The 27,684-nt window shown below is 46.3% G+C and overlaps 1 protein-coding gene across 13 annotated transcripts in view; it reads right to left on the bottom strand.

Moving 5' to 3' along the window:
• The window catches only part of LOC146833473 (uncharacterized), a 511,810-nt gene that overhangs the window by 225,039 nt on the left and 259,087 nt on the right, over positions 1-27,684 (bottom strand). For all 13 annotated transcript variants that reach the window (XM_085601304.1, XM_085601299.1, XM_085601303.1 and 10 more), the window contains one exon: positions 27,177-27,284. In XM_085601304.1, the coding sequence (XP_085457430.1) occupies positions 27,177-27,284 (108 nt within the window). The remainder of the gene's footprint in view (positions 1-27,176; positions 27,285-27,684) is intronic.

Raw genomic sequence — 27,684 nt, 5'->3', positions numbered from 1 at the left:
TCTGATCAAGCAGTTTATGAAGAAACGTAACAGTAGTCTCTGTATATCCACTTTCTGGTATTCCATGGCTTCGTCAATACTTTCAGGGCCTTGCCCTGTTTGGACAAAGCGATATATATTGTCTAAATGTTTAATCATTCCTGGTAGTGTCGTTAAATACATTGAAGCTCGTCGTATACGTAGTGATGATAGCAGCATTCTGTCATTTTTACCGGGCACTGGATCATATCTACAATCTACAAGATGTTCCTTAAACATGTCGGACGTTGCTATTTGGGGTGTACGTTGGTTTGCTAAATCTCTAAGAGACGATTTACTTCGTGATGGTGGCGTGGCAAAAATTGCTGCCGCACCTCCTGTCGCACCTTCTGAGGTGCTAGGCACGAAAGGATTTGTGAGGTGTAAGGTAGAAACTGTGGATGCGGGAAAAGCGGTGGAAACAGATGGACCTATTGGAATATGCGGAGGAGTTTGTGGTTGCGGAGTTGGGGGCGGATAATCTCGGGGTTGAGCACCATCGACAGGTGGCGTGTGTGGTGGAACATTAACATATTCGGGAGCTACATCGTCTAAATAGGAGGAAAGGAAAATATCTTTTGCGGTCTTGGGATGTGTTTTAATCGGGAGTAATGGGGGTGGCAAATCTTTCGGTATTTCCGGGGTGGCCTTAGGTAAACCTTCGGCCAAAAGAGGATACATACCATTCATAAGAGTGTTTCGTTGTCTGTCTACTTGTTCTGTTTTTACTCGGGTACCTTCCTCAATTAATATATTTTCTCGAGCTTTATTTAAGTTCTCCCTACTTTTCTCTTCCTGTCTGAGCGCTTTCTCTGTGCGCCTATGCGATTCTTTACGCCATAGTTCAATGGCATCTTTCTGTGACTGTCTGGCTTTCTTTTTCCATAATTCTTCTTCTACTCTCATGATGCAATCTGCATCCCATGTCCCAGCTGCGGGCCACCTCTGACTTTCTGCTAGATCCTTGGTGTAGTCCACCCATAAATCAAGATATAATACGGCATCTAGGCCATGCTTATGGTACATAAAATACCCTGGAGTGTCCCTAGGTGGAATGGGAACAGCTTCTTCGAGTACTCCTTTTCTAGTTTTGATCTGTCTTAATTTTGAAAAGAACGGCATCTTTAAACCTTGCTACTTGATTCTTACTCAAACTGGACTTGAACACAATTAATACAATAAACACAATAATGAACACTCATTCATACCACAATTTTAAACACTGTAAACATTTAACATTTAACATTTAACGAACAATGATAATTAGAAGAAAACTAGTTACTGACATAATACTAATACTAGATAATACTGAATTATATACATGAACATACTGGATATACTGCTAAACAGTACAGATACACTGCTAAAACAGTGCAGACCGGATTTGTGTACCCAAACCCGTCAGGACCGGCACAAATTAATGTGCACGTCTAAATGCAACGGTACTCACCGGGTAGCACGGAACGGAAGGCCTCGGAACTGAACTGAACTGAACTGGACCGGACTGGACTCGACTCGACTCGGAACTTCGGAACCTGGTGGGCCTCTGTATACCTCGGATCTTGCTCTCTCAGCTAGGCTCTGGTCGGGATACTTCGCACTTCTCACCGCCTCGTCTGGGTGTTGATCGCAGCCTCAGTCACCCCCGCTTGGCCGGAGGGAGATACAGGAAATCCTGTGGGTACGCGTTTTTGTCCGTTCAGCTGTGGCAGGGGACCGGGCCTGCAACGCACCTCTGGCGCGTGAGATGAGAAAGTGTCCCTGTTCGGGCGCCAATTTATGTGGTAAATATTTAAATTACCTGTACTATTTTTTATGCGGTAAAGTCTAGTAAGAATAACTCAGTCAAAATAAGAGGCAGAATCCGTGGTATTAGAGGTTCTGAAAAGGGCTTTTATTCCTTACAAAGGAATTATGGTTCGAACCAGGCAATCTTATTCCATCACCACGAAGGTTCAGGAAGGGATAGGCAATACATTATTGACAAGTAACAATATATATATGAAAAGCATTGCATTAAGACAGATGCAGGAGGCGTAACAGCTGATAATACAGATAAGAATACACATACGTAATGAAAATGGGCGTAATAACAGGCGTATACTAGAAACGTCATTTAAAATGATGTCACAAGTGGGTGGATCCATAAGAGAATCCTGCAGTGTCAGCAGAAATGTTTGGCAGAGATGCGCGCGCAGCCGCAAGACGTGTGATTGACGTGCAACTAGAGGGTGAAGGGGAATTGACATTTAGCTCTACATGTGGAGACAGAAGTCTGGGGGGTCAGGTCAACCTAATCCCAAATCGTATCTAATATCTTTGTTTAAGGAACTGTTTTATACAAAAGGAAAGGTCTCTCGGACGGAATCTATTCTATACTGACTGTTAGTGCATGTACAAGCGTCTATGTGTCTACATGAGATGCGAGGGGGCAGGAATCTTCCATGGTAACAGAGGCTATGAATTACTTGCATAAAGACAGCGAGGCCGGGCCCTTTGCTCGGTAGCTGGAAGGATGTTTACCTAAAACTACTAGACAGGAATGCATTGGATGAGGAGCGGAGCAGATAACTTGAAGGCTGAATACAGTTTTTGGCAGGCAACAGGCCGCGTCAGGCACCGTTGGCCGCGCAGGGAGTAGGACAAAGTTCATGGATACGGATGCAGGTCCAAGCTGGAGCATTTCAGAGGCAGAAGCAGGAAAAGGCTTGATGGCAGAATTCAGGGCCTGCTCGCCTGAACTGTAAAACGTGAAAAGTGAACCATATAAAGTCGGTGGCCAATCATACTTAGGAATGAAGTATTCGACCCATTCATGGCGGATCTGAAAGAGGACATGTTGACGTTGGACGCACATGTATTTGCGTCTTCATAGCTGGAACTGGAGGGAACATACATGTACTTGTAGCATGTACATGGAGCCGTTGGGGTCTAAGATAGGGGACACAATTGACCATAAAAATTCATATTTCCTCAGCTTAGGTGTAGTATTCCTATACCTACCTTATATATAGACAAATGTGTACCTATCAGCCACTCCTATGATAGGCCTTAACCATCCTGGAGGCAGAGTGCTTGGTAACATGTGAGATGCTGCTCTAGCATGAGCTGAGCCTGTCTGCAGCTTTCGGAACCATGTCCTTATAGCTGTTCTATGATATAGCCTACCATATACTCTTAAAGTGCCTTATAATCTTAAACGGTTATGGTAACTATGGTTTGGCTTTATCAAAACATGTCGTGTAAGGTGTCTAACACTTTGGAATAATACCCCCATCTCATTTCTGGTGATGAGGATATTATCCCTCCCTTCTAGAGGGAGAAGACATGTTGAAACCTACTTACCCGGTTAAAGTTAACCAGAGCCCCAGCATCACAAAATGGATGCTGCTGCCGCGACACAAGTCTGACCTCCTGCTGCTGGGAGTCATCCCAACACGGGAGGCTTGGACAATAGGTTTCCTGCCTTGGGAGGTGCTAGCACCACCCCAGACAGGCCTTAGTGTATTGGGGCAGGGAGGGATGAAAGAAACTAGACACTGCCTGGGGCACACAAGGTGTCCCATGCATAGTCCAGTTCAAACCGGTGCTGGGGCACTCCAGCCCCAGTCCTGGCGCGAAACTGGACAAAGGGAAGGGGGTGTAACCACCCCCCTCCCAGGTCCCACCCATAAGGCGTGACCTAGCAGGACACCCAGCCCCCCAGATTAGTATAAGTGTGGTAGCTGGGCCCCAGGAGATTAGATTAACCTGAACCTGCAACTTGAACAGAAACTCTGGACCTTCGACATTCGACGAAAGAAGAAGACTGAAGAATCTCCCTTGTGGCCAAGGAGTGGCCACCCCGGTGCAAACAGGCACCATCAAGAGACTTACCCTTTGCTTTGCTGAAGTTCTACGAGGGACCGACTGCAGAGCCTGACCAGAGCCTTGACTTCCAGACTTCTCCGACCCTGATCCACATCCACAGCCGAGCTGAGATCCGTGGAGGCGACGAGAGACGTGGGACCGGCTACCTGGGAAAAGTGGCGAGTATCTTCCAGCGCAGCTTCTGAGGCACCCTCGAGGTTGTGCACCGGGGATTGAGAAGCCCCAACCCCAAGCACCATCTGCACCGAAGATCACCCCCCACACTCCACGAGTCCTGCGTGGGGCCCTTCTGCATTTTCCTGCTTGCCGCGTCTGTCCGGTTACTTGCCCGTTGGCTAGTAACCTCTGTGACGACACACCTTCAATTTTCCACTGCTGGTTTGGCTCCTACAGACTGGCTCCTGCTCCTCTGTGAAAGAGAAGCACCCCAGACCTTCCTGGTCTGCACCAGAAGCAAGTCCTCCATTCTTCGTGGGTTCCGCTTGCCAAGGCTTGGTGAGTCCTAGTTCGACTTCGACGCCGCCGACAGCACGAGCCTTCGTGGGACAGCTCGCCTCCTGGTCCTGGTCGTCCTCGACGTCTCCTGGTACCAGTGGCTGCTGCGACAAGCTTCACCTCTTCACCTGCAATCTCCCGACATCGCCTGGTTCCTTCCTGGTTCCACGTGGTCACTGGCTAGTGACCCAGACTCTGTCCCTTCTGCTTGCAGGTATCCTTCCTTCTTGATCCCAGCCTTGGGATCCACCGGACACTCTTCACTGACTGCCTGTCAGCATCTTTCCTTCAGGCATCCATAGGAGTCGACGACGAAACCCGACGCAAGTTCACACGTATGCACCCGCAGCCCGTGGGCTAGGTAACTTGGGTACTCCGGTGCTCAACAGGGTATTGACTATCCTAGTGTCTAGTTTTCCAGTCTCGACTTCCTAGCTACTCCAGAAGTGTCCTAAATCTTATTATTCCTAAACTGTACTGTTTTCCTCGATCATACGAATTACACGTGAGTGTTTCCACTCTGCACCTGAATCCCGTGGGCCTCCCACTTCCTAATCTTTGGTAGTGTAGTGTAGCCCCAGTGATTCCCTAGGCCTAGGCCTATCCTATTTCCGTGACAGTGGTCCTTATACCACTTACTTAGTATATGGTTTGCGTGGCCCCTAGGGCCTAACTGTATTACTTACCTGTGTGACTTAATGTATGTTTGAATAAGACTATGTTGTACTTACCTCGAATCTCATAAAGAGTGCTGAGGGTTTGACTAGAATAAATACACTTTATTTTATATATATATCTGTTGTGGTGTCCTTTCATTTGGTATTCAAGGGGTTACAAATGGTATAACAGCTGGCTTCACATGCCATTCAGAGTTTAGCCTAAGACTGCTCTTGTCCATGCTACCACTAAGATAGCTGGTCTATAAGGTTGACTTTACAACCAATCACCATAAGGGTTGTTTGGACTGATATAAGGTGTACACTAGAACTAGTGACATCATACATCAGGCCAACTTCTCACATTGGTGAGCAGCGGTTGGGATCTGAGCTTGCTGTTGTAATACCATTGTAATCTTGAGATACTAAATTGAAAGATCACACAGATATTGTTTAGGTACATATAACATAGATTATAATACTTACGTCCTACTGGACTTAGTTATTGTAGGTTGAAGGGCCTAGCACACCCTGACTACAACTACTAGAGAGGTTTAGTAGATACAACTAGTGTAGGTAGGTGCACACACCACACTCTCATTAGATCATGTCTCTGGGAGGAGATCAAGTTGATACTCTCTCAGGATGGGTAGATCCTAAAAGGATACCCTCTAGATATGATACCCTAACTTTTCAGGAGATGAGACAATAGAGTACATGGTAGAGGTGTTGGGGTACAAAGGGGGGTCACTAAAGGGGGAGAGAAAGCTAGGTCGGGAGGTCAGGATTGTCATACAGGGAGGAGGAGGCGACACCTGCACAACTGCACACCTAAGCGATCACACATAGGTCATGTCTGACCTATTTGCCTGTAGGGGGGGAGAGGGGGGGGACAGGATGGAGGGTGGGGGGTTGGAAGGGGGGGGCACATGAAAAATATAGCATATTTGGATTTTTTCGGCACAGCATAGGTTACTTTATGTTTGGTTTAGCTATTTTGTTAGTGGTAACTATAAGATTAACATATGGAGTATGCAAATGACTTGTAAAATAGCTTCAATCAACATATGTGGTCTCAATGATGCTCAAAAAAGACTACCAGTATCGGCCCTACTGAAAACAATGAAACTGGATATAGTATGTTTCCAGGAGACACATATAGAGGGGGCTAGGGGATTTCTGCTTGAGCAGCTGGGGTTCTCTCTGCTGGCTAATACTAAGCAGGGGACTAAAACTAGGGGGGTAGCGGTGATGGGTAAAAATAGGGACACAATAATAGTCAGAAAAAAAGAAGATCAGTGGGGTAGATGGGTGGTATTGGAAATTGTATTTAGAGGGGAGAGGTTCACGCTGGCCTCAGTTTATGGCTCCACTGAAGATGATCCTGAAATGCTCCAGTTTTTAGATACAGAATTAGCTTTGTGGCCTGAACCGATTATTTGTTGTGGGGATATTAATATTCACTCTCAGGGTGGGGCTACGGGATATACTGGTAGAAAGAAAAAATCCTATAGGGCATTAGAGGATTTGTTAGAACACAACTCATTGATAGACCTTTGGGCCGCGGTTCATCCTCTCAAAGATGGCAGTACATTTTTTTCTGCTCCTCATAGGGTTTTGGTTAGATTAGATTACTTTTTTATCTCTAATTCACTGCGTAATAGGTCACAAATAGAGAAGCATCCTCGGATTGTATCCGACCATAATCCCCTAATCCTAACTGTCAAAATGGGCCATCAGCGGGGGAAGGTCTCCGTTTGGACTTTCGAAAGGACTCTTCTAAAGGAGGAAGCATACATCCTTCATATGAAATCCTGGATTAGGAATTTCTGGGAATTTAACAGGGGGACGGCAGATTCTGGGATGGAATGGGATGCTTTTAAGGCAGGTATACGAGGAGAGACGCTGAGCTACTCACTGCATAAACAGAAAAAGGAGAGGGCAAGGCATAATGAATTAATAATGGAAATAACTAAAGCGGAGGAAGAATTATATCTAGTAATACAGGCTCAAAGGTCTGTGGAGCAGCAGAGTTTAAAAATAGTTATCTTAAAAGCGAGGATTAGCGAGAATATTGCTAGCAAGGCAGCTGCTAGATATTTAATAAAGAGAGAGGACGCTTATGAGATGAGCGAAAGAGTGGGGCACATTTTGGCTATTCGCTTTAGACAAAAAGCTTCAGCGGCTGAGATTAAAAAGATTACGGATGCTCAGAGCAATACGGTTACGGACTCTGATGGGGTAAGAGAAGTGTTTAGGCAGTTTTACGAAGATCTATACAGATTAGATAAGGATTTAGTCTCGGGCCAGATCTCAAATTATCTTAATAATATTAGGCCAACGCTTCTATCTGAGGAAGACAGGGAGCAATTAGAAGGACCAATCAATCTGGATGAAATGGTGGACGCACTAAATGATCTTCCTGCTGGTAAAGCTACGGGTCCGGATATGATCCCAGTTGAATTTTATAAAGCATTCAAGGATATAATAGGCGATGTACTTCTATTTATTATGCTCCAGGCGCAGAAAGGGGTTTCTATTCCTAACTCATGGGGAAGAGCCAATATAGTTGTTATTTTGAAAAAAGGTAAAAATCCATTGGCGGCTTCATCATATAGACCCATCACTCTAATGAATTCAGACGTCAAAATCTATTCTAAAGTTCTGGTGAAGAGATTGGCAACCATAATCGAGTCTCTCGTTAGCCCTATACAGCATGGCTTTATCCCGGGTATGGGCACGACACAGCATATTAGGCAGGTATTTACGCTCTTTGATGCCGTAGAGATCCCAGGAGATCCTATGGCAGTGCTGCTTTTGGATGCCGAAAAGGTGTTTGATAGGGTCTCCTGGGAGTTTTTATGGTTTGTCTTGAGGTGGTATGCTTTCGGCGAGAAATATATTAGAGCCATTCAGACCCTATATAATAAACCCTCGGCCAGAATTAGAGTTAACAGTGGCCATTCAGCTATTGTGCAAATAGAAAGAGGGACTAGACAAGGGTGCCCATCTTCCCCCCTCTTATTCGCGCTGTATATGGATCCTTTTCTGCGCAGATTAGAAGTTAATGTTAATATCCCACCGGTAATAGTTAACAATTTGCATATTAAGGTACAGGCATATGCGGATGACGTCGCAATTATTACAGCTAACCCCACTCTCGCTATGAGTGCAGTAGAATCAGAAGCTCGGGATTTTGGCCAGGTGGCAGGCTATAGTCTTAATAAAACAAAAACACAGATAGTAAAGAATTCATATGTTATATGCAATGATAACAGGGTAATTAGGTCGGCAGTATATCTAGGTATAGAATTATCGGCAGATCTGGAGAAAGTAGTTGAACAGAATATAACTCCTCTAATGGTGAGAGTTACACTGGATCTAGATAGAATGAATAATCTTCATCTTTCTTTATTAGGATGCACAAATGTTATTAAAATGATTGTACTGCCCAAATTTCTATACTTATTTCGTGCAATACCCTTGTTTTTTGGTGCAAAATGGTTTCAGGCTTTGGAATTGATATTAAATAGATTTATTTGGGCCCATGGAAAGACTAGGAGAGCGTACGGATTTATGTCTCTTCCAAGGGCATGAGGAGGGTGGGGGGCCCCCGACTTTAGGTTATACTATCTGGCTACTGCATTGCAATATATGCAGGGATTAATTGGTGGCGGGGAGCATCCTAGAATCTCTAAAATGTCAACTGAGGTTTATGCCATAGTTTTGGGGGCGGAGGCTGAGAATTGTTTTTTAAATTGCACGGACTTCACATATTTTAAAAGAACGAGGTTCAAGACAGTTATTGCTGCTGTTAATATCTGGACAGCTTTTCTGAAAAAATCTGGGATGGGTAGATATAATAGATATACTCGACTGTTTAAGAAAAAATCCTGGCCAGGGGACATATTCGCAGATTCGATCTTTGCATCTTGGGAATACAATGGGATTAGAAGGATAGGGGATATTGTTGGGTCGGAGGGAATCGTGCAATTTGCGGATTTAGTAACTAAATTTCAAATAGAGTTTTTCAAATATTTACAGGTCAGAAGTTTTCTGAATACCAAGCGAGGAGGGATTATAGGGTTTAAAAATAACGAAATACTGGATAAGATTGAGAAGGGGGGAGACTGTAATATACGTAGCTTCTATACATGCCTTCTAACTGGTAAAAAAGATGATCTCGTTAAATACGGTAATAAGTGGGCTACGAAGCTGGGTATTGCGGCTGCTTGGTTTCAGGAATCACTGGCCTTGGGTCATACGGTGTTATGTTCGGCACCATTGCAATCACAGCATTATAAAACTTTATACTGTTTGTATTATACACCAGCTAGAATAGCACAATGGGGCGGTACCTCAGGGACAGTTTGTCCACGGTGTAATCATCCACAGGCGGATTTAATCCATATCTTTGCTACTTGTCCTCAACTCTCTATATTGATTAGGGAGGTGGAGGGATTCCTGGTAAGACAAGTAGGAATTCAAATTAAAATTACACCCACTGTGATTCTTTTGGGAATAATAACAGAGGGTGAGGCTACTAGTCAAGAGTTTGTTTTTGTTGCCATGGCAGTATTTCGGTTGGTGATAGCAAGAGCTTGGCTTGATAAAGTTCCTCCTACAAGGAATCAATGGTTGTCCAATCTTTTGTCAGCCTACAACTTAGAAAAAGGGATCTATGAACGGAAAGGCCGAAGGGGGAAGCAATTGGGTTTGAGAATTTGGGATCCAATACGGAGATGGAAAGATCAAATGGTGTAAATATTTTGTCTTGTGATGATTTGACTGCTTGGACTACATTATCAAAATGAAAATTTGATGAGGCTTTATTGAAGCTACTTATTATTTATAATAATTGAATTTTCTTGTCTTCATTTTCTTTGATTATTAATTGATGAAATCTATGCTGTGCTGCATTGTTATATCTGGTACAGAGTTTTTAATAAAAATATTTAAAAGGAGGAGGGGTAGATCCTAGAAAGATCCCCTCTAGATATGATACCCTAACTTTTCATGAGATGAGACAATTGTGTACCTCCAGAAAGTTAAAACAGGGTGCAAACCCTACCCTCATTCAGCTAGTAGAGATCCTAGAGGAGTATGATGCTCATAGGGCCTCTCAGGCTAGTACCCTAGGTACAGGTGAGGGCCTACCCCCTACAGATGAGTCAGATTGGACTTCAGATGAGGAGGTAGACAGCCAGGTCGAAGTAGGAAGACTTAGCCAGGCTAACTTAAGCTTGCATGGGAGTCTGAATGGGGCCCCCCCATTCAGACCCCCAAGTGGACTTAAACAGAGAAGCAGCAGAGACAGATCGCCTTCAAGGGAATCCATCCACTCCCATGTCTCTAACAGCTCCAATGCCTCTTCTCACAGGGGAATGACTTCCCCACAGAGAAAAGAGCATGAAGCCAGAATGAGGGAAGCTAATCTGAGGATTGAGAGGGTAGAACTTGCCCTTGCCAAGGAGAAGCTTGCTCTGGCTAGAGAGCAGAAGTTAAGTGGGTTAGAACCCACTGGTGGCAGCAATATCCCTAAGGATAGAGACAGGACTTATGATAATAGAAACCTGAGCAAGATTGTCCCTCCCTACAAGTGTGGGGATGACATCCACAAATGGATAACTGCTTTGGAGAGAGCCTGCAAAGTACAGCAGGTACCCCAAAGTCAGTGGGCAGCTATCTTGTGGCTCTCCTTCTCTGAGAAAGGTAGAGACAAGCTCCTCACAGTTAGTGATGAGGATGCTGACAATTACACTGTCCTGAAGAGTGCTCTAATTGATGGGTTTGGCCTAACCACTGAACAATACAGGTTGTTGTTCAGGGATACCCAGAAGACACAGACTCAGGACTGGACTGACTTTGTAGATTGTGCCACTAAGGCTTTGGAAGGCTGGCTATTGGGAAGTAAGGTTAAGGACTATACAGGATTGTATAATTTGATCATTAGAGAACAAATCCTTAACAACTGTCAAAACCAGCTACTGCATCAACACCTGATTGATTCGGATCTGACTTCTCCCCAAGAATTGGGAAAGAAGGCAGATAGATGGGTCAGGACTAGAGTTAAGCAGAAAAACCAGAACCAGGGCGGTGATCGGAAAAAGGCAGACCAGAAGGGTAATGATCAGAAACAAAAAGACCAGAAGTCTTCACCAGGCCCCCAAAAGGCTCAGGGGGAGGGTGGTCCCAAAAAGGATAAGAAGAAAGATGGCCAAAAGAAACCATGGTGCAACTATTGTAAGTCAAACTCACATTGGTTTAGTGAGTGCACCAAAAAGGATAAGCCCCCAGCCACCATTGCCCCTAAGGCAACTGTACCCCCTAGTTCAGCTGTAAGTGGTGGTTCCCAGCAAAAGGGTGTAGTAGGGTTAACCCTGGGAACTGAGGAGGATTCTGGCCTAGTCAGGATACCTACTCAGGCTGTTCGGATCTGTGATGGGGACATAGCTTTGTCCACTACTATAGGCCCCAGTAACCTGGGCAAGTACAGACAGACTCCTTTTATCAACCAGAGAATGGCTCAGGCCTACAGGGACACTGGGGCTAGTGTCACAATGGTGACACCTGCCTTTGTGGACCCTGGACAGATCATGCTAGGTGAGAATTACCTAGTGACCAACGCTAGCAATGCCACTACTTCCCATAGTGTGCCAATTGTTAACTTCTCCTGGGGAGGGGTAACTGGCCTCAAGAAAGTTGTTGTTAGTTCAGACCTTCCTGTGGAGTGTTTACTGGGAAATGATCTTGAAACTTCAGTTTGGTCTGAAGTGGAGTATAGGACTCATGCAGAAATGCTGGGGATAGATGCACATGTCCTTGCTGTGACCAGGTCACAGGGCAAAAAGTGCAACACTGAACAGGTGCTGGATCCTGGGACAATGGACCAGACACAACCCAAGAGAAAGAGCAGTAGGGTTAAGGCTGTGCCTTCCCCCCTGCCTCAGGTGGTGGATCAGCCCTCACAGGAGGATGATCCTGAGAGCCCTGAAGGAACTGTCCTAGAAGAACTGGAACCTGATCAGGTTGAGTTTCTTGGGACAGGGGGACCTTCAAGGGCAGATCTGAGGCAGGCACAATTAGACTGTCCTTCTCTTGAACCCCTCAGACAGCAGGCTGCTGCTGAGGCTGCAGGGAATGCTCAAGGTACCCATAGAGTGTATTGGGATGAAGGGCTGCTGTATTCAGAGGCTAGAGACCCCAAGCCTGGTGCATCCAGGAGGCTGGTCATACCACTGAATTTCAGAGGCTTCCTTCTTACCTTGGCCCATGATATTCCCCTTGCAGGACACTTAGGCCAGAACAAGACCTGGGACAGACTTGTCCCTCACTTTCACTGGCCTCATATGTCAGAAGATACCAAGGAGTTTTGTCGCTCCTGTGTCACCTGCCAAGCCAGTGGCAAATCAGGTGGCACCACAAAGGCCCCCCTTATACCACTACCTGTGGTGGGGGTTCCCTTTGAGAGAGTGGGCATAGATATTGTAGGACCAATGGACCCACAAACAGCATCTGGGCACAGATTTATACTGGTGATAGTGGACCATGCCACCAGGTATCCAGAAGCTATACCCCTAAGGACCCCAACAGCTCCTGTTGTGGCAAGGGCCCTACTTGGAGTATTCTCCAGAGTGGGCTTTCCAAAGGAGGTCATTTCTGACAGAGGTGCCAACTTCATGTCAGGATATTTGACTGTAATGTGGAAGGAGTGTGGTGTGAACTACAAGTTCACCACATCCTATCACCCACAGTGCAATGGGCTTGTGGAGAGATTCAACAAGACCCTAAAGGGAATGATAAAAGGTTTACCAGACAAGCTTAGGCGAAGATGGGACATCCTTTTACCCTGCCTTCTGTTTGCCTACAGAGAGGTCCAACAAAAGGGGGTTGGCTACAGCCCTTTTGAGCTTTTGTTTGGGCATCCTGTAAGAGGACCCCTATGTTTAGTAAGGGAAGGATGGGAGAGACCTCTCAGACAACCCAAACTTGATGTAGTGGATTATGTACTTGGTCTCCGCTCCAGGATGGCAGAGTATATGAAGAAGGCTTCTAAAAACCTTGAGGCAAGCCAAGAACTCCAAAAAGCTTGGCATGACCAAAAGGCTGTGCTGACTGTGTACCAGCCAGGGCAGAAAGTGTGGGTGTTGGAGCCAGTGGCCCCAGCAGCACTCCAAGACAAATGGTCTGGACCCCACACTATTGTTGAGAAAAAGGGAGAAGCCACCTACTTGATGGACCTTGGGACTCCCAGAAGCCCCCACAGGGTGCTTCATGTCAACAGATTGAAGGCATATGTTGACAGGGCAGACATGGGCTTACTCATGGCTACAGATGAGGGGCAGGAGGATGAGAGTGACCCTCTCCCAGACCGGTTGACTCAGAACCCTGATGATGGCTCAGTTGATGGTATGGTCTTTTCTGACAGCCTCACTGTCCATCAGCAACAGGACTGCAGACAAGTTCTGCAATCCTACAGACATATGTTCTCTCTGACCCCAAGTCAGACAAACTGGTGCACCCATGAGGTGGACACTGGTGACAGTCTGCCTGTGAAGAGTAAAATCTACAGGCAACCTGACCATGTCAGGGACTGCATAAAAGTTGAGGTACAAAAGATGTTGGAGCTGGGAGTCATTGAACCTTCAGAGAGCCCTTGGGCTAGTCCTGTAGTCCTTGTGCCAAAGCCTCACACCCAAGATGGTAAGAGAGAGATGAGGTTTTGCGTGGATTACAGAGGTCTCAATGCTGTCACTAGGACAGATGCCCACCCAATACCTAGGGCAGATGAGCTCATTGACAGATTGGCAGCTGCCAAGTTTTTGAGTACATCTGACCTCACAGCTGGCTACTGGCAAATCAGACTAGCTGAGAGTGCAAAAGCCAAAACTGCTTTCTCGACCCCAGGAGGACATTATCAATTTGTGGTAATGCCCTTTGGTTTGAAGAATGCACCTGCCACTTTCCAAAGGCTGGTGAATCAAGTCCTTACTGGGTTGGATGACTACTGTGCAGCTTATCTTGATGATATTGCTGTCTTTAGCTCCACCTGGGAGGATCACCTGGGCCACCTGAGGAATGTTTTAGAGGCTCTGCAAAAGGCAGGCCTCACTATCAAGGCCACTAAGTGCCAGATAGGGCAGAGCACAGTTGTGTACCTGGGCCATCTACTTGGTGGGGGTCAAGTTCAACCACTGGAGAGCAAGATCCAGACCATAAAGGACTGGACTCCTCCAACTACACAGACTCAGGTCAGAGCTTTCTTGGGCCTGACTGGGTACTACAGAAAGTTTGTTAAGAACTATGGGTCCATTGTGACACCACTTAATGACTTGACCTCCAAGAAAATGCCAAAGAAAGTTCAGTGGACAGTAAGCTGTCAAAAAGCATTTGATGACCTGAAGCAGGCCATGTGCAGTGCACCTATTCTGAAAAGTCCAGACTACTCCAAAGAGTTTATTGTCCAGACAGATGCTTCTGAGTTGGGTGTGGGAGCTGTTCTTTCACAACTGAATATAGATGGTCAAGACCAGCCCATTGCTTTTATAAGTAGAAGGCTGACCCCTAGAGAGAAACGTTGGTCAGCCATTGAGAGGGAGGCCTTTGCTGTGGTTTGGGCCCTGAAGAAGCTGAGGCCATACTTGTTTGGCACTCACTTCAAGATTCAGACAGACCATAAGCCCCTCTTGTGGCTAAATCAGATGAAGGGTGAAAATACCAAACTTCTTAGGTGGTCCATTTCCCTACAGGGGATGGACTTCACAGTGGAACATAGACCTGGGACTGACCATGCCAATGCAGATGGACTCTCCAGATATTTCCACTTAGAACATGAAGACTCAACTGGTCAACGTTAGTTTAATGTCCCTGCGTTTGGGGGGGGGGGGGTTGTGTAGGAGAGTAGGGTCTCCTTTCTATGTTCACCCCCACTTTTTGCTTTTGCTTTACTGGTTTTCGACTTAGATGTGGCTGTGGGCCTGCTAATCAGACCCACAGCCCTGCGGTTCTCTCTCTAAATTAATACTATGTACTTTAGGTGCATAACCCAATTGGTAGGGACCACCTTATTAGACCCTGTAGAGTGTACCCTAGGTACCCAGGGCATAGGGGTACCCTAGGCCTACCAGGGGCTGCAGCATGTATTATGCCACCCCTGGCCTGGCCTTCCATTATGACACAACTGGCTGATCACTCAGCTGGGGAAAGGTCGTGTAATCACCCCTTGCTTAGGTGTAGTATTCCAATACCTACCTTATATATAGACACATGTGTACCTATCAGCCACTCCTATGGCAGGCCTTAACCATCCTGGAGGCAGAGTGCTTGGTAACATGTGAGATGGTGCTCTAGCATGAGCTGAGCCTGTCTGAAGCTTTCGGAACCATGTCCTTATAGCTGTTCTATGATATAGCCTACCATATACTCTTAAAGTGCCTTATAATCTTAAACGGTTATGGTAACTATGGTTTGGCTTTATCAAAACATGTTGTGTAAGGTGTCTAACACTTTGGAATAATACCCCCATCCCATTTCTGGTGATGAGGATATTATCCCTCCCTTCTAGAGGGAGAAGACATGTTGAAACCTACTTACCCGGTTAAAGTTAACCGGAGCCCCAGCATCACAAAATGGATGCTGCTGCCGCGACACGAGTCTGACCTCCTGCTGCTGGGAGTGATCCCGGCACGGGAGGCTTGGACAATAGGTTTCCTGTCTTGGGAGGTGCTAGCACCACCCCAGACAGGCCTTAGTGTATTGGGGCAGGGAGGGATGAAAGAAACTAGACACTGCCTGGGGCACACAAGGTGTCCCATGCATAGTCCAGTTCAAACCGGTGCTGGCGCACTCCAGCCCCAGTCCTGGCGCGAAACTGGACAAAGGGAAGGGGGTGTAACCACCCCCCTCCCAGGTCTCACCCATAAGGCGTGACCTAGCAGGCAACCCAGCCCCCCAGATTAGTATAAGTGTGGTAACTGAGCCCCAGGAGATTAGATTATCCTGAACCTGCAACTTGAACAGAAACTCTGGACCTTCGACATTCGACGAAAGAAGAAGACAGAAGAATCTCCCTTGTGGCCAAGGAGTGGCCACCCTGTGCAAACAGGCACCATAAAGAGACTTACCCTTTGCTTTGCTGAAGTTCTACGAGGGACCGACTGCAGAGCCTTGACTTCCAGACTTCTCCGACCCTGATCCACATCCACAGCCGAGCTGAGATCCGTGGAGGCGACGAGAGACGTGGGACCGGCTACCTGGGAAAAGTGGCGAGTATCTTCCAGCGCAGTTTGAGGCACCCTCGAGGTTGTGCACCGGGGATTGAGAAGCCCCAACCCCAAGCATCATCTGCACCGAAGATCAGCCCCCCACACTCCACGAGTCCTGCGTGGGGCCCTTCTGCATTTTCCTGCTTGCCGCGTCTGTCCAGTTACTTGCCCGTTGGCTAGTAACCTCTGTGACGACACACCTTCAATTTTCCACTGCTGGTTTGGCTCCTCCAGACTGGCTCCTGCTCCTCTGTGAAAGAGAAGCACCCCAGACCTTCCTGGTCTGCACCAGAAGCACGTCCTCCATTCTTCGTGGGTTCCGCTTGCCAAGGCTTGGTGAGTCCTAGTTCGACTTCGACGCCGCCGACAGCACGAGCCTTCGTGGGACAGCTCGCCTCCTGGTCCTGGTCGTCCTCGAGGTCTCCTGGTACCCGTGGCTGCTGCGACAAGCTTCACCTCTTCACCTGCAATCTCCCGACATCGCCTGGTTCCCTCCTGGTTCCACGTGGTCACTGGCTAGTGACCCAGACTCTGTCCCTTCTGCTTGCAGGTATCCTTCCTTCTTGATCCCAGCCTTGGGATCCACCGGACACTCTTCACTGACTGCCTGTCAGCATCTTTCCTTCAGGCATCCATAGGAGTCGACGACGAAACCCGACGCAAGTTCACACCTATGCACCCGCAGTCTGTGGGCTAGGTAACTTGGGTACTCCGGTGCTCAACAGGGTATTGACTATCCTAGTGTCTAGTTTTCCAGTCTCGACTTCCTAGCTACTCCAGAAGTGTCCTAAATCTTATTATTCCTAAACTGTACTGTTTTCCTCGATCATACGCATTACGCGTGAGTGTTTCCACTCTGCACCTGAATCCCGTGGGCCTCCCACTTCCTAACCTTTGGTAGTGTAGTGTAGCCCCAGCGATTCCCTAGGCCTAGGCCTATCCTATTTCCGTGACAGTGGTCCTTATACCACTTACTTAGTATATGGTTTGCGTGGCCCCTAGGGCTTAACTGTATTACTTACCTGTGTGACTTAATGTATGCTTGAATAAGACTGTGTTGTACTTACCTCGAATCTCATAAAGAGTGCTGAGGGTTTGACTAGAATAAATACACTTTATTTTATATATATATCTGTTGTGGTGTCCTTTTATTTGGTATTCAAGGGGTTACAAATGGTATAACAGCTGGCTTCACATGCCATTCAGAGTTTAGCCTAAGACTGCTCTTGTCCATGCTACCACTAGGATAGCTGGTCTATAAGGTTGACTTTACAACCAATCACCATAAGGGTTGTTTGGACTGATATAAGGTGTACACTAGAACTAGTGACATCATACATCAGGCCAACTTCTCACAACGGTCAGGTGGAGAGGTAAGCGGAGACGAGGGATTCTTTGAGCGGCGTTGTGCCGCCTGGGTGATCACGGAATCCGGCTTTGGCTGGGATACCAGGCAAGCGGGAGAAGAGTCTGGAGCCTTATATTTCTTCTCTAACCGCGGGAGAACTGCCGGAATTGAATTTGGTGTCTTCATCAATTTCATACCCTCATTCCAAATGAAGTCAACTATCGGCATGGCTCGAACCTGTTTCTGCGGCTAAGTTTAAAAATCATATAGAAAACAATCCTCCTCTCTAACGACTATTGGGAGATGAAATCGCTGTGCCGCCCTTTCCATCAACTGATGGAAACCTGTAATATCAACAGGAGGAGAATTGATTGGTGACCTCGGAGACGGAGAAGGCGAATTGATCTGGTAATCGTCCCAATCGGCCATAGTGTCATCGTCATCACTCAGGAGTTCAGCGTCTTCTGTATCCGGAAGGACGTCAGCGTCACCCTCTACAGGAGGTACTGGTAAAGGAGCGGATGGTGTTGGTTCCGCCGGCGGCTGAGGAGGAACTGGAATGTTCGGAGGCGCTTCTCGTGGAGAGCCGTGGGAAGAAGATGGGAAATGGCGATTGTAATCCTCTAGCATAAATTGGAGGTTAGAAATGAGGGATAAAGGCAACTGTGCCATCGGAATCTGCGCAGGAGGTTCCTCCTCCTCCTCCTGATAGAAATGGTCCTCCTGGTCTTCCTCGTTGAAATCTTGACATTTTATGAACAGTTCTGATGGACTGCGAGCAGCCCGGAATGTGGTATGAATGTCATCATCCGAGGCAGAATCCTCCTCATTGCCAGAGGGAAACAGTTGTGGCGGTGGTTGAGTGGCCGGTGGTACTTGAATGGATTCCAAAGCAGCGTGACTACGCTGTAGAAGCGAATCATCGACAGGAGCAGACGTTGGCGTAGAAAAAGGCACCAATGGAAGAGATGCAAAATTTGGCGTGGACGAGAGACCTGCCGTCGACGAAAGAGCCAACGCCGTTGACGAAGCCACTGTCGACGCAGCCACCACCGTCGACAAAGCCACCACCGTCGACAAAGCCACCACCGTCGACAAAGCCACCACCGTCGACGAAGCCCCCACCGTCGACGAAGCTCCCACTGTCGACGAAGCCCCCACCATCGATGAAGCCACCACCGCCGACGAAGCCACCGCCGACGAAGCCACCGCCGACGAAGCCGCCGTCGACGAAGCCGCCGTAGACGACGAGGAAGATCTCTTTTTCTTGATCGTCGATGAAAATTTAGACGTCGACGGGACAGCCACAGGTTTCTTCGTCGTCGACGGAGATATCGGAATCGTCGACGAGACAGCTTTCAAGGAGACACAAACCACCGTCAACGAAGATAGCGTCGACGAAGCCGCTGTCGACGACATAGGGAACCTGCTGGAAACCGTAGTCACCTTCGTCGACGATGTCGTATAAGTAGCAGATTTCATCGACGGAGTGACCGTCGACGAGCCCGTCGGCGGTCTGGCACGTTTATGAGAGGAAACATGCGCTGGGAGAGCCACAGACGCCTGAGAGTGAGATCTCGGGGGCGTGGGCATAGCAGGAGAGTGTATTGGCACCTTAGTAACCTCCAAAAGGTGAAGCTTTCTCTTTTTAAGAAAAGGGGAAGGCAAGTTCTGCACACTGCTACGCTTAGAAGAGGCTCCAGTGCGTGCAGAAGCCACACTTTCGGCGTCCGAGAGAGGATTATCCGTGACCTTCAACTTCTGTAGCCACAGAAGGAGGTGGCCCTCTCTATCTTTTAGAGTGTTCTGTGAAAAGGTCCTGCAAATTTTACAGTTGCCTACCTGATGGTCAGGGTAGAGGCAGTTGAGAGAAGTTGGCCTGATATATGATGTCACTAGTTCTAGTGTACACCTTGTATCAGTCCAAACAACCCTTATGGTGATAGGTTGTAAAGTCAACCTTATAGACCAGCTATCCTAGTGGTAGCATGGACAAGAGCAGTCTTAGGCTAAACTCTGTATGGCATGTGAAGCCACCTGTTATACCATTACAATCCCTTGAATACCAAATGAAAGGACACCACACCAGGTATATATAAAATTAGAATGTATTTATTCTAACATATACCCTCAGCACTCTTTATGAGTTCAGAGGTCTAAGCACAACAATTTCTTAAGTAGCATACGTTAAGTTACACAGGAAAAATACAGTTAGGCCCAGGGGCCACGCAAACCATATACTACGAAAGTGGTATAAGTACCACGTCACGAACAGGGAGTAGGCCTAGGGCCTAGGGAATCGCTAGGGCTACACTACCCTACCAATAGTTAGGAAGTGGGAGGCCCACGAGAAGCGTGTGCAGTGTGGAAACACACACGCGGGTTACATTAAAGTCAATGGGAATGTAGCAGTTAGAAATAGGAAGAATAAGGACACTTCCGAAGTAACTAGGAGGAAGCAACTAAAGACTTAGACACTTGGATAGTCAATATCCACTGGAGCACCGGAGTACTCGCGTTACCTCACCCACAGGAGACGGGTGCATAGGTGTGAAGATGTGTCGGGTGTCGTCGCTGGATCCTATGGATGCCTGAAGAACAGATGCTGGCAGGCGGCCAGGAGGAAGATGTCCGGTGGATCCAAGGATGGATCTTGAAGGAAGAACACCTGCAAGCAGAGGGGACAAAGTCTGGGTCACTAGCCAGTGACCGTGTGGAACCAGGAAGGAACCAGGCGATGTCGTGCAGAACACAGGTAATGTCTTGAAGCTTGTCTCTGCAGCTGCGTGGACCAGGAGGAGTCGAGGACGACCAGAACCAGGGTACGAGCTGTCCCATGAAGGATCTTGCTGCTGGCGGAGTCGACGTCCCGATTGGAGTCAACAAGCCTTGGCAACGGCAACCCACGCGGAAAGGGAAATTCGCTTCAGGTGCAGACCAGGAAGGTCTGAGGTGCTTCTCTTTCACAGGGAAGCAAGGGCCAGTCTGGAGGAGCCAAACCCACGGTGAAAAGTCAAGGGTTCGTCGTCACTGAGGCTACTAGCCAACGGGCCAGCAACCGGACAGACGGGTCGAGCAGGAAAATGCAGAAGGGCCCCACGCAGAACTCGTGGAGTGTGGAGGGCTGATCTTCGGTGCAGATGGTGCTCGGGGTTGGGGCTTCTCAATCCCCAGAGCACAACTTCGAGGATGCCTCAGAAGCTGCGCTGGAAGCTACTCGCCAATTTTCCCAGGTAGCCGGTCCAACGTCTCTCGTCGCCTCCACGGATCTCAGCTTGGCTGTGGATGTGGACCAGGGTCAGAGAAGTCTGGAGATCAAGGCGCTGGTCGGGCTCTGCAGTCGGTTCCTCGTAGAACTTAGGCAAAGCAAACGGCAGGTCGCTTGTTGGTGCCTGTTTGCACAGGGTGGCCCCTCCTTGGCCACAAGGGAGATTTCTTCAGTCTTCTTGTCGTCGAATGTCTAAGGTCCAGAGTTTCTTGTCTAGTTTCAGTTCAGGATAATCCAAAGTCCTAGGGACTCAGCTCCCACTCTTATACTAATCTGGGGGGCTGGGTTACCTGCTAGGTCCCTCCTATGGGTGGGACCAGGGAGGGGGGTGGTTACACCCCCTTCCCTTTGTCCAGTTTCGCGCCAGGACTGGGGCTAGAGTGCCCCAGCACCGGTTTGAACCGGACTATGCATGGGACACCTTGAGTGCCCCAGGCAGTGTCTAGTTTCTTTCATCCCTCCCTGCCCCAATACACTAAGCCCTGTCTAGGGTGGTGCTAGCACCTCCCAAGGCAGGAAACCTATTGTCCAAGCCTCCCTCGCTGGAAGCAGCAGGAGGTCAGACTTGTGTCCGTGGCAGCAGCATCCATTTTGTGATGCTGGGGCTCTGGTTAACTTTAACCGGGTAGTAGGTTTTTAACATGTCTTCTCCCTCTAGAAGGGGGGAATACTATCCTCATCGCTAGAAATGGTGTGGGGGTAGTATTCCAAAGTGTTAGACACCATACACAACATGTTTTGATAAAGCCAAACCATAGTTACCATAACCGCGAGGATTATAAGGCACTTTAAGAGTATATGGTAGACTATATCACAGAACAGCTATAGGTACATGGTTCCGAAAGCTGCACACAGGCTCAGCTCATGCTAGAGCACCATCTCACATGTTACCAAGCACTCTGCCTTCAGGATTGTTAAGGCCTGCCATAGGAGTGGCTGAAAGGTTACCCATGTGTCTATATATAAGGTAGGTATAGGAATACTATACCTAAGCAAGGAGTGATTACACGACCTTGCCCCAGCTGAGTGATCAGCCAGTTGTGTCATGATGGGAGGCCAGCCAGGGGTGGCATAATACATGCTGCAGCCCCTGGTAGGCCTAGGGTACACCCATGCCCTGGGTACCTAAGGTACACTGTACAGGGCCCTATAAGATGATCCTTACCAATTGGGTTATGTACCTAAAGTACATAGTATGAATTTAGAGAGAGAACAGCTGGGCTGTGGGTCTGATTAGCAGGCCCACAGCCACATCCAAGTCGAAAACCAGTGAAGCAAAAGCAAAAAGTGGGGGTGACCATAGGAAGCAGACCCTACTCTCCTACAGCAGTATATACACTTTTCTTGAGGGTCCTCTGAATAAAGCCTCAACTTCCCACAAGAAGTACAAGGACAGAAAAGAGACTTCTTACTTGAAGACATCTGGAAAAGTTGAAGAAATCCAAAACCAGTGAACAAACTGAGCAGAGCTCAGGGAGACTCCCTTCACACGACGTGCGGTAGAAAATCTGAGGGCCTGAGCCTCTGAGGAGAAGGTTTTAGAGGGTGCTTGCGCCTGATTGGCTGCAGTTTGGACTATAAAAACGACATGGATATGTCAGTAAAGTGATTCCTTTTTCAATGCTTTCCTATGTGTCAATGTTATCCTATGGTATTTTTGACTTGGTATGTTACTTTAAACTATATAATGTTTATTTATATATGTATTTTATTCTTATATATATATTTATGATGTATCTATATACATGAGGCTTATTGCTTTTTATGTACCGTGGGACTCCCACTTCGACGACGGGGAATATTCAAGCATGTGAATCTATGAAAGACACCCCAAAACTGGAGAAGAGGAAACTTACGGACAATGGGGTTCAGTTGAACTCAAGGGAGATGGAAAGATTTCTATAGTAGAGAGGCATTGTTTATAAATGATGCGTGGTATATCACCCAGAATCGAATGGAATGGTGGAGAGATTTAAAAGGACCCTCAAGGGAACGATACAAATTGCTAAGTACAAAGGGGTTGGCTAGTTGACCATGGTGATGAGTAGGGTGGAGGAGTACAGGTTTATACCTCATTCTACCAGCGGGTAGGTCCCTTTGAAATTTTTAAGAAAGGTAAACCATGCACAAGAATAAGCCCACTGTGGGCGAATGCTTATAGTCAAAATTATTTTGCTGGGAAGATTTGGTGAACAAGGGAATGGTAAAGGAGAGGGATTTACAAGAGAGAAACAAAATCATGTATGACCAACGCAAAGGTGTAAACATTTTTACCATCAATGTGGGAGTACTGATAAGGATCAAATTACCTAGAAACTCAGGTAACATTTTGAAGTATAATAAACTATATAAAGTGATCAGGTTGTTTCGTAATACAGTGAGATTGGAGTGTGGACGCATATGAAACCTTAATAGGGTGGTTGTTCAGACGTTTGAGTAATATATCGTGCTCACACATGATTTTTTAATCTTCATTGTCACTGGATATGTTCTTTTTAGTTGGGGGAAGGGTGTGTGGTAAAGTGCTCTGTAGCTTTGTATCCTATAGGCAGAGTTGTATATGTTTAGTATGTTTATACTTACATATTTTGTATTGGTATGCTTCTATTAGAATGTTTGTTTTCAAAGAGAAGCAGTGAGAACTGTTGCTGAGCTGGGATATGACTGCTGGACTGAGCTGGAGTTTCTCCTTTTGAATAAAGAAACTTCCTACTTTATCAACCTCTAAAATCTCATTTGTCTTCCTACGGCATGACCTTTACAGACTGTTTCCTTAGAAACTTGCTCAGCTGTCTCAGATTGAGTATTGGTCTCCATTGAGCCATCCTCTTTTTGATTAGGAAGAACCTGGAATAAAATCCTTGGTTTCTTTGTGATTTGCGGACAAGTTCAATAGCCCCCGGAGGAGAAGAATGAATTTCCAATTGAAGGGCCTTCTAATGAAGATGATGTTCCATTTTTGGTGGACAAACTGTGGGGTCTCCGGGCAAACTCCAACGTATGATCTGATTGTACAATTTGCTTCACCTATTTGTCTGATGTTATGATCTCCCATGAAGGGCAAAAAAAGTAAATTATCCCCCCCTTCAACTTCTGAGACCAAATGGAAAAGGGGCCACCAGCAGACAGTCAAGCTTTTTATTGATTGTCGTTGTTACATGCTTGTGAGGAATCCTCTTTTACTCCCTGAGGATCTCCCATAAGACTGTATTTGATTCAGACTAAAGGAGTATCCATGATTGCATCCAGTCTGTCTTTGAGGATAATATGTACGTCCCTTTTGTCCATATTGATTGAATCCTCCTCTGAAATTTTGTGATCTTCTTGAGCCAAGAAAACCAGATGTCCCGAATCTGCAAAACTGCTAAATTCCTAATGCCTCTGCGGTGTCAGCGTCAGTTTTAAGACCTTGCAAAGTCTCATCTACATGCTAGCCAAAAAGAAAGGGGCCATCAATAGACCTGTCCAGAATCTTTGATTGGACGTCAGTACGGAAGGCTGTGGACTTTAGCCAGTCTTGTCTTTTTAATACAGTATCTCCTGCCAGTTGGCGAAACCCTGTGTTTGAGGCATCAATGGCTGCATCAATAATGAAGGAAGTAAGCTCCCCTTCTTTCAAGATAGCTCTTGTCGCTTTCCTCTTATCTTCAGGAATGAGTTCCAGTAACGGAGCAATGTCATGCTACATCTGGTGATCATAGCGACCTAGAATTGCCAGGGCATTGGCTGTCTTAATGAAGGTTGCTGCCATAGACAAGATTCTTCAGCCCAGATTATCAAGGAGTTTTCTATCCTTGTCTGGGGACCAGAGGATGACTGAATCCGGTTTAGTATGACCAGTGAGGCAATCGGAAAGTGAATTTAGAGCCTTATATTTTTTTCTTCAGATGAGGTATCAACAAAGGCATTCGAACCAGTGTCCGTATAAATTGCAAACCTTTCGACCAGGAATAATCAAGAATGAGTATGGATTTAACGGATGTATGAGGTTGCTCTTTAAAGTTGTAAAGAAAACATCATTGATCTACAGGCTTGATTGGTAGGTTCAATTTATTGGCAGCTCTTTAAATGAATGAATTAATTTTAGGGATATCTGTAGAAACCTGTGGATTTGCCACATTATCATTTCCACTTGGGACAATGAATTCCCATCCATTACCATCTTGTCCTCCATCGTCCTGTGATAGTTCACCCTCCTACACATCCATATCAGAATATACAGAATCATTGGAGTCAACATCATCCATGTCTTCTCTGTGAACAGATCTGGAAGATGGTTACCTTGAGGGTGACAGAGGAGGTAGTGGTGACGGTTGCTGAGGAAGCAAAACAGTAAAGAACAGATGGAGGAGGTGGTGGAATGAGTGTAGCAGTTAACACGATTTCAGGATTAGTAGTTAGTTGCTTTGGTAATAATTAATTGAAAGTATCCATCATCTGTTGCAATGTTGATAAAAAGGCCATCGGCACTTGGACCACATCTGGTTCCCTATGATATCTTGGTGGTTTCTTCCACATACCAATTTGAGTAGTTAAAAACTTACAACCTTGCTGATAAACATATTTGTTGTAGGGCTCTTCATCCGTTTCTTCTATCAAATCTGGAACGTAGCTTACATCTAAATGCGTTGAACTGTAAGCTGTCAGCGATGAATAATCACTAGCCTCCTCCTCCTGGTGTGACTGCAATATCTGAGCTGGAGGTACTTTGACACCTTTAATGATAAAAAACATCTCCTCTTAAGTTTACAGTTGACAGTGTGGCTGTCGACGGTGGTTTCGTCTTCAGTGATTTCAACGTCGATGGTATGAATGCCGTCGACAGCAGAGTCATCGTCAGTTTTTTATTTTTTTATTTTACATAGTTTTATATAGCGCAAACTTGACCCGAATCGGGTATCAGAGCGCTTTACATAGCACCAATTGCATTACATGAGTACACATTCATTTTTTTTTGTTAGGCACGGGGAGATTAAGTGATTTGCCCAGAATCACAGCGTCATTGCCGAGACTCGAACCCAGTTCCCCAGATTCAAGGTCGACCGCCCTAGCCGTTAGATCAACTCCTCTCCCTAGTACTATCTAAGGTATAGTCTACTGTTGACGAATAAGCTCTCACTGTCGACGACTGTGTTGATGCGCTTGATGTTCATGTTGCTGATGATTCCTTGGAAGAGAAGTCTTTCAAAGATTTCTTCTTATTTACAACAGTTTGATGCACTCTATAGTGCTTGAAGGTATGCTTATCTTTCTCATTACCTGAGGAGGTGGCTGCAAGAACTGTACCAAATAAATCATGCTCAGGAAATTGTACAAGTCTTCTGCGCTGCCTTTGTGGAAGTGCTTGGAGAGGTACTTTACACAGAATCCTCCAGTAAAGAGGGGGCACCTCCTTTAGATGGGCGAAAATGTTCTTTATCAATAAGGAATAATCCCAACCTCCTTTCTTGGTCCTTACGTGTTTTAACTGCAAAAGTCTTACAAATATCACATTCTGATGCCTTATGAATTGGATAAAGGCAAAAAATACATTGAGAATGTGAGTCATCAGTGTAAATCTTTTTTATTTCCACAAGATGAGCAAGGTTTAAATAGATATTTTGTTTTCTCTGTCAACCATGGTGATAGTTGGTGGCAGTTGGCTGTCAGATCAAATAATCTCCCTAGCCCAGAAAATATACTATTCTTCCCTAAAACCAACTCATAGTACTTCAGTACTGAAGATAGGGCTTGTTCAAATCCATCCAGGGCAGACCAAAACAGTAAATATTTCAGGTTCACTGAAGGGTCAGATCAGAGGTCTGCCAGAGGGTTCCCTCACACACAACCTGCAGTAGAAATCTGAACTATTGTGGCCTCAAGGGGGAGTAGGAGAGCTTAAACTTTCACCTACTTGGCTGAAGTTTGGGTTCTTTACAATGAGGTAGATGTGCTACTACATATTATGTTGTTTCAGGTCTATGGCCTTTTTACACTGAATATTGTATGCTGTAAGTTTTACACTATATACTGCCATGTTACTGTACTGGGGATTGAGCCTGATGACAGGGAATGATTCAAGCAAGTGAGTAAATGAAAGATCCAATGTTGGAGAACTTATTTTCTTACTGAGTGGCTATGATAAAAATCTGGCGTGAGTTCACAGCTCCAGGAACTTTGTTGGACATCCCTGAAATGGAATAATCCCTAAATGGAACAGCAAAAGCTTGGGCACCCAAGGGCTTTAGTACTATACAAGTAGAAAAATGCAAACTTACTTTCATCAGCCTTTCTTTTCTGAGCTCGGGCAGGATTCGCAGCTGCAGGTTTTTTCCGTTTGGATGGAATCAAAACTTCTTTATCTCCGCAGCCCTCAATCACTTCTCCTGAAGAAGATAATAGCAAAGACCTATAATTATGATCAAGTTAGTCTATTATACTTCTAGATTTTCTCCAATGCAGCCTAAACACAGCATGAATTTGGGACATAATCAGAAGTCGAAGTGTGCAAGGAAACAGAACGATGTTCCCAAGCTGTACTCATTTGATCAAAACAGGTCCCATACCTTTTTATTAAAAAAAACAGCAGTTCCTGAAATGGTGGAGTTCCCGTGGGTTGAAATGGGAGAAAAGCCTCTTGTACTGTGAAGTGAGAGAAGGTAGAGGCAGCTGAAGAAGAAGCAATCCTGGTCTCTTTTGTGCCTGCTACCGAAAATGTATGTAAATGTGGTCAATTGGTTAATCAACAGATCTAAAGGCGCCTTGGGAGCCACTTACGGGTGACAG

This window comes from Triturus cristatus, chromosome 4_2 (genome assembly GCF_964204655.1).
Source record: "Triturus cristatus chromosome 4_2, aTriCri1.1, whole genome shotgun sequence".
NCBI lineage: Eukaryota > Metazoa > Chordata > Amphibia > Caudata > Salamandridae > Triturus > Triturus cristatus.
This window is presented reverse-complemented; position numbering and strand designations above follow the sequence as displayed.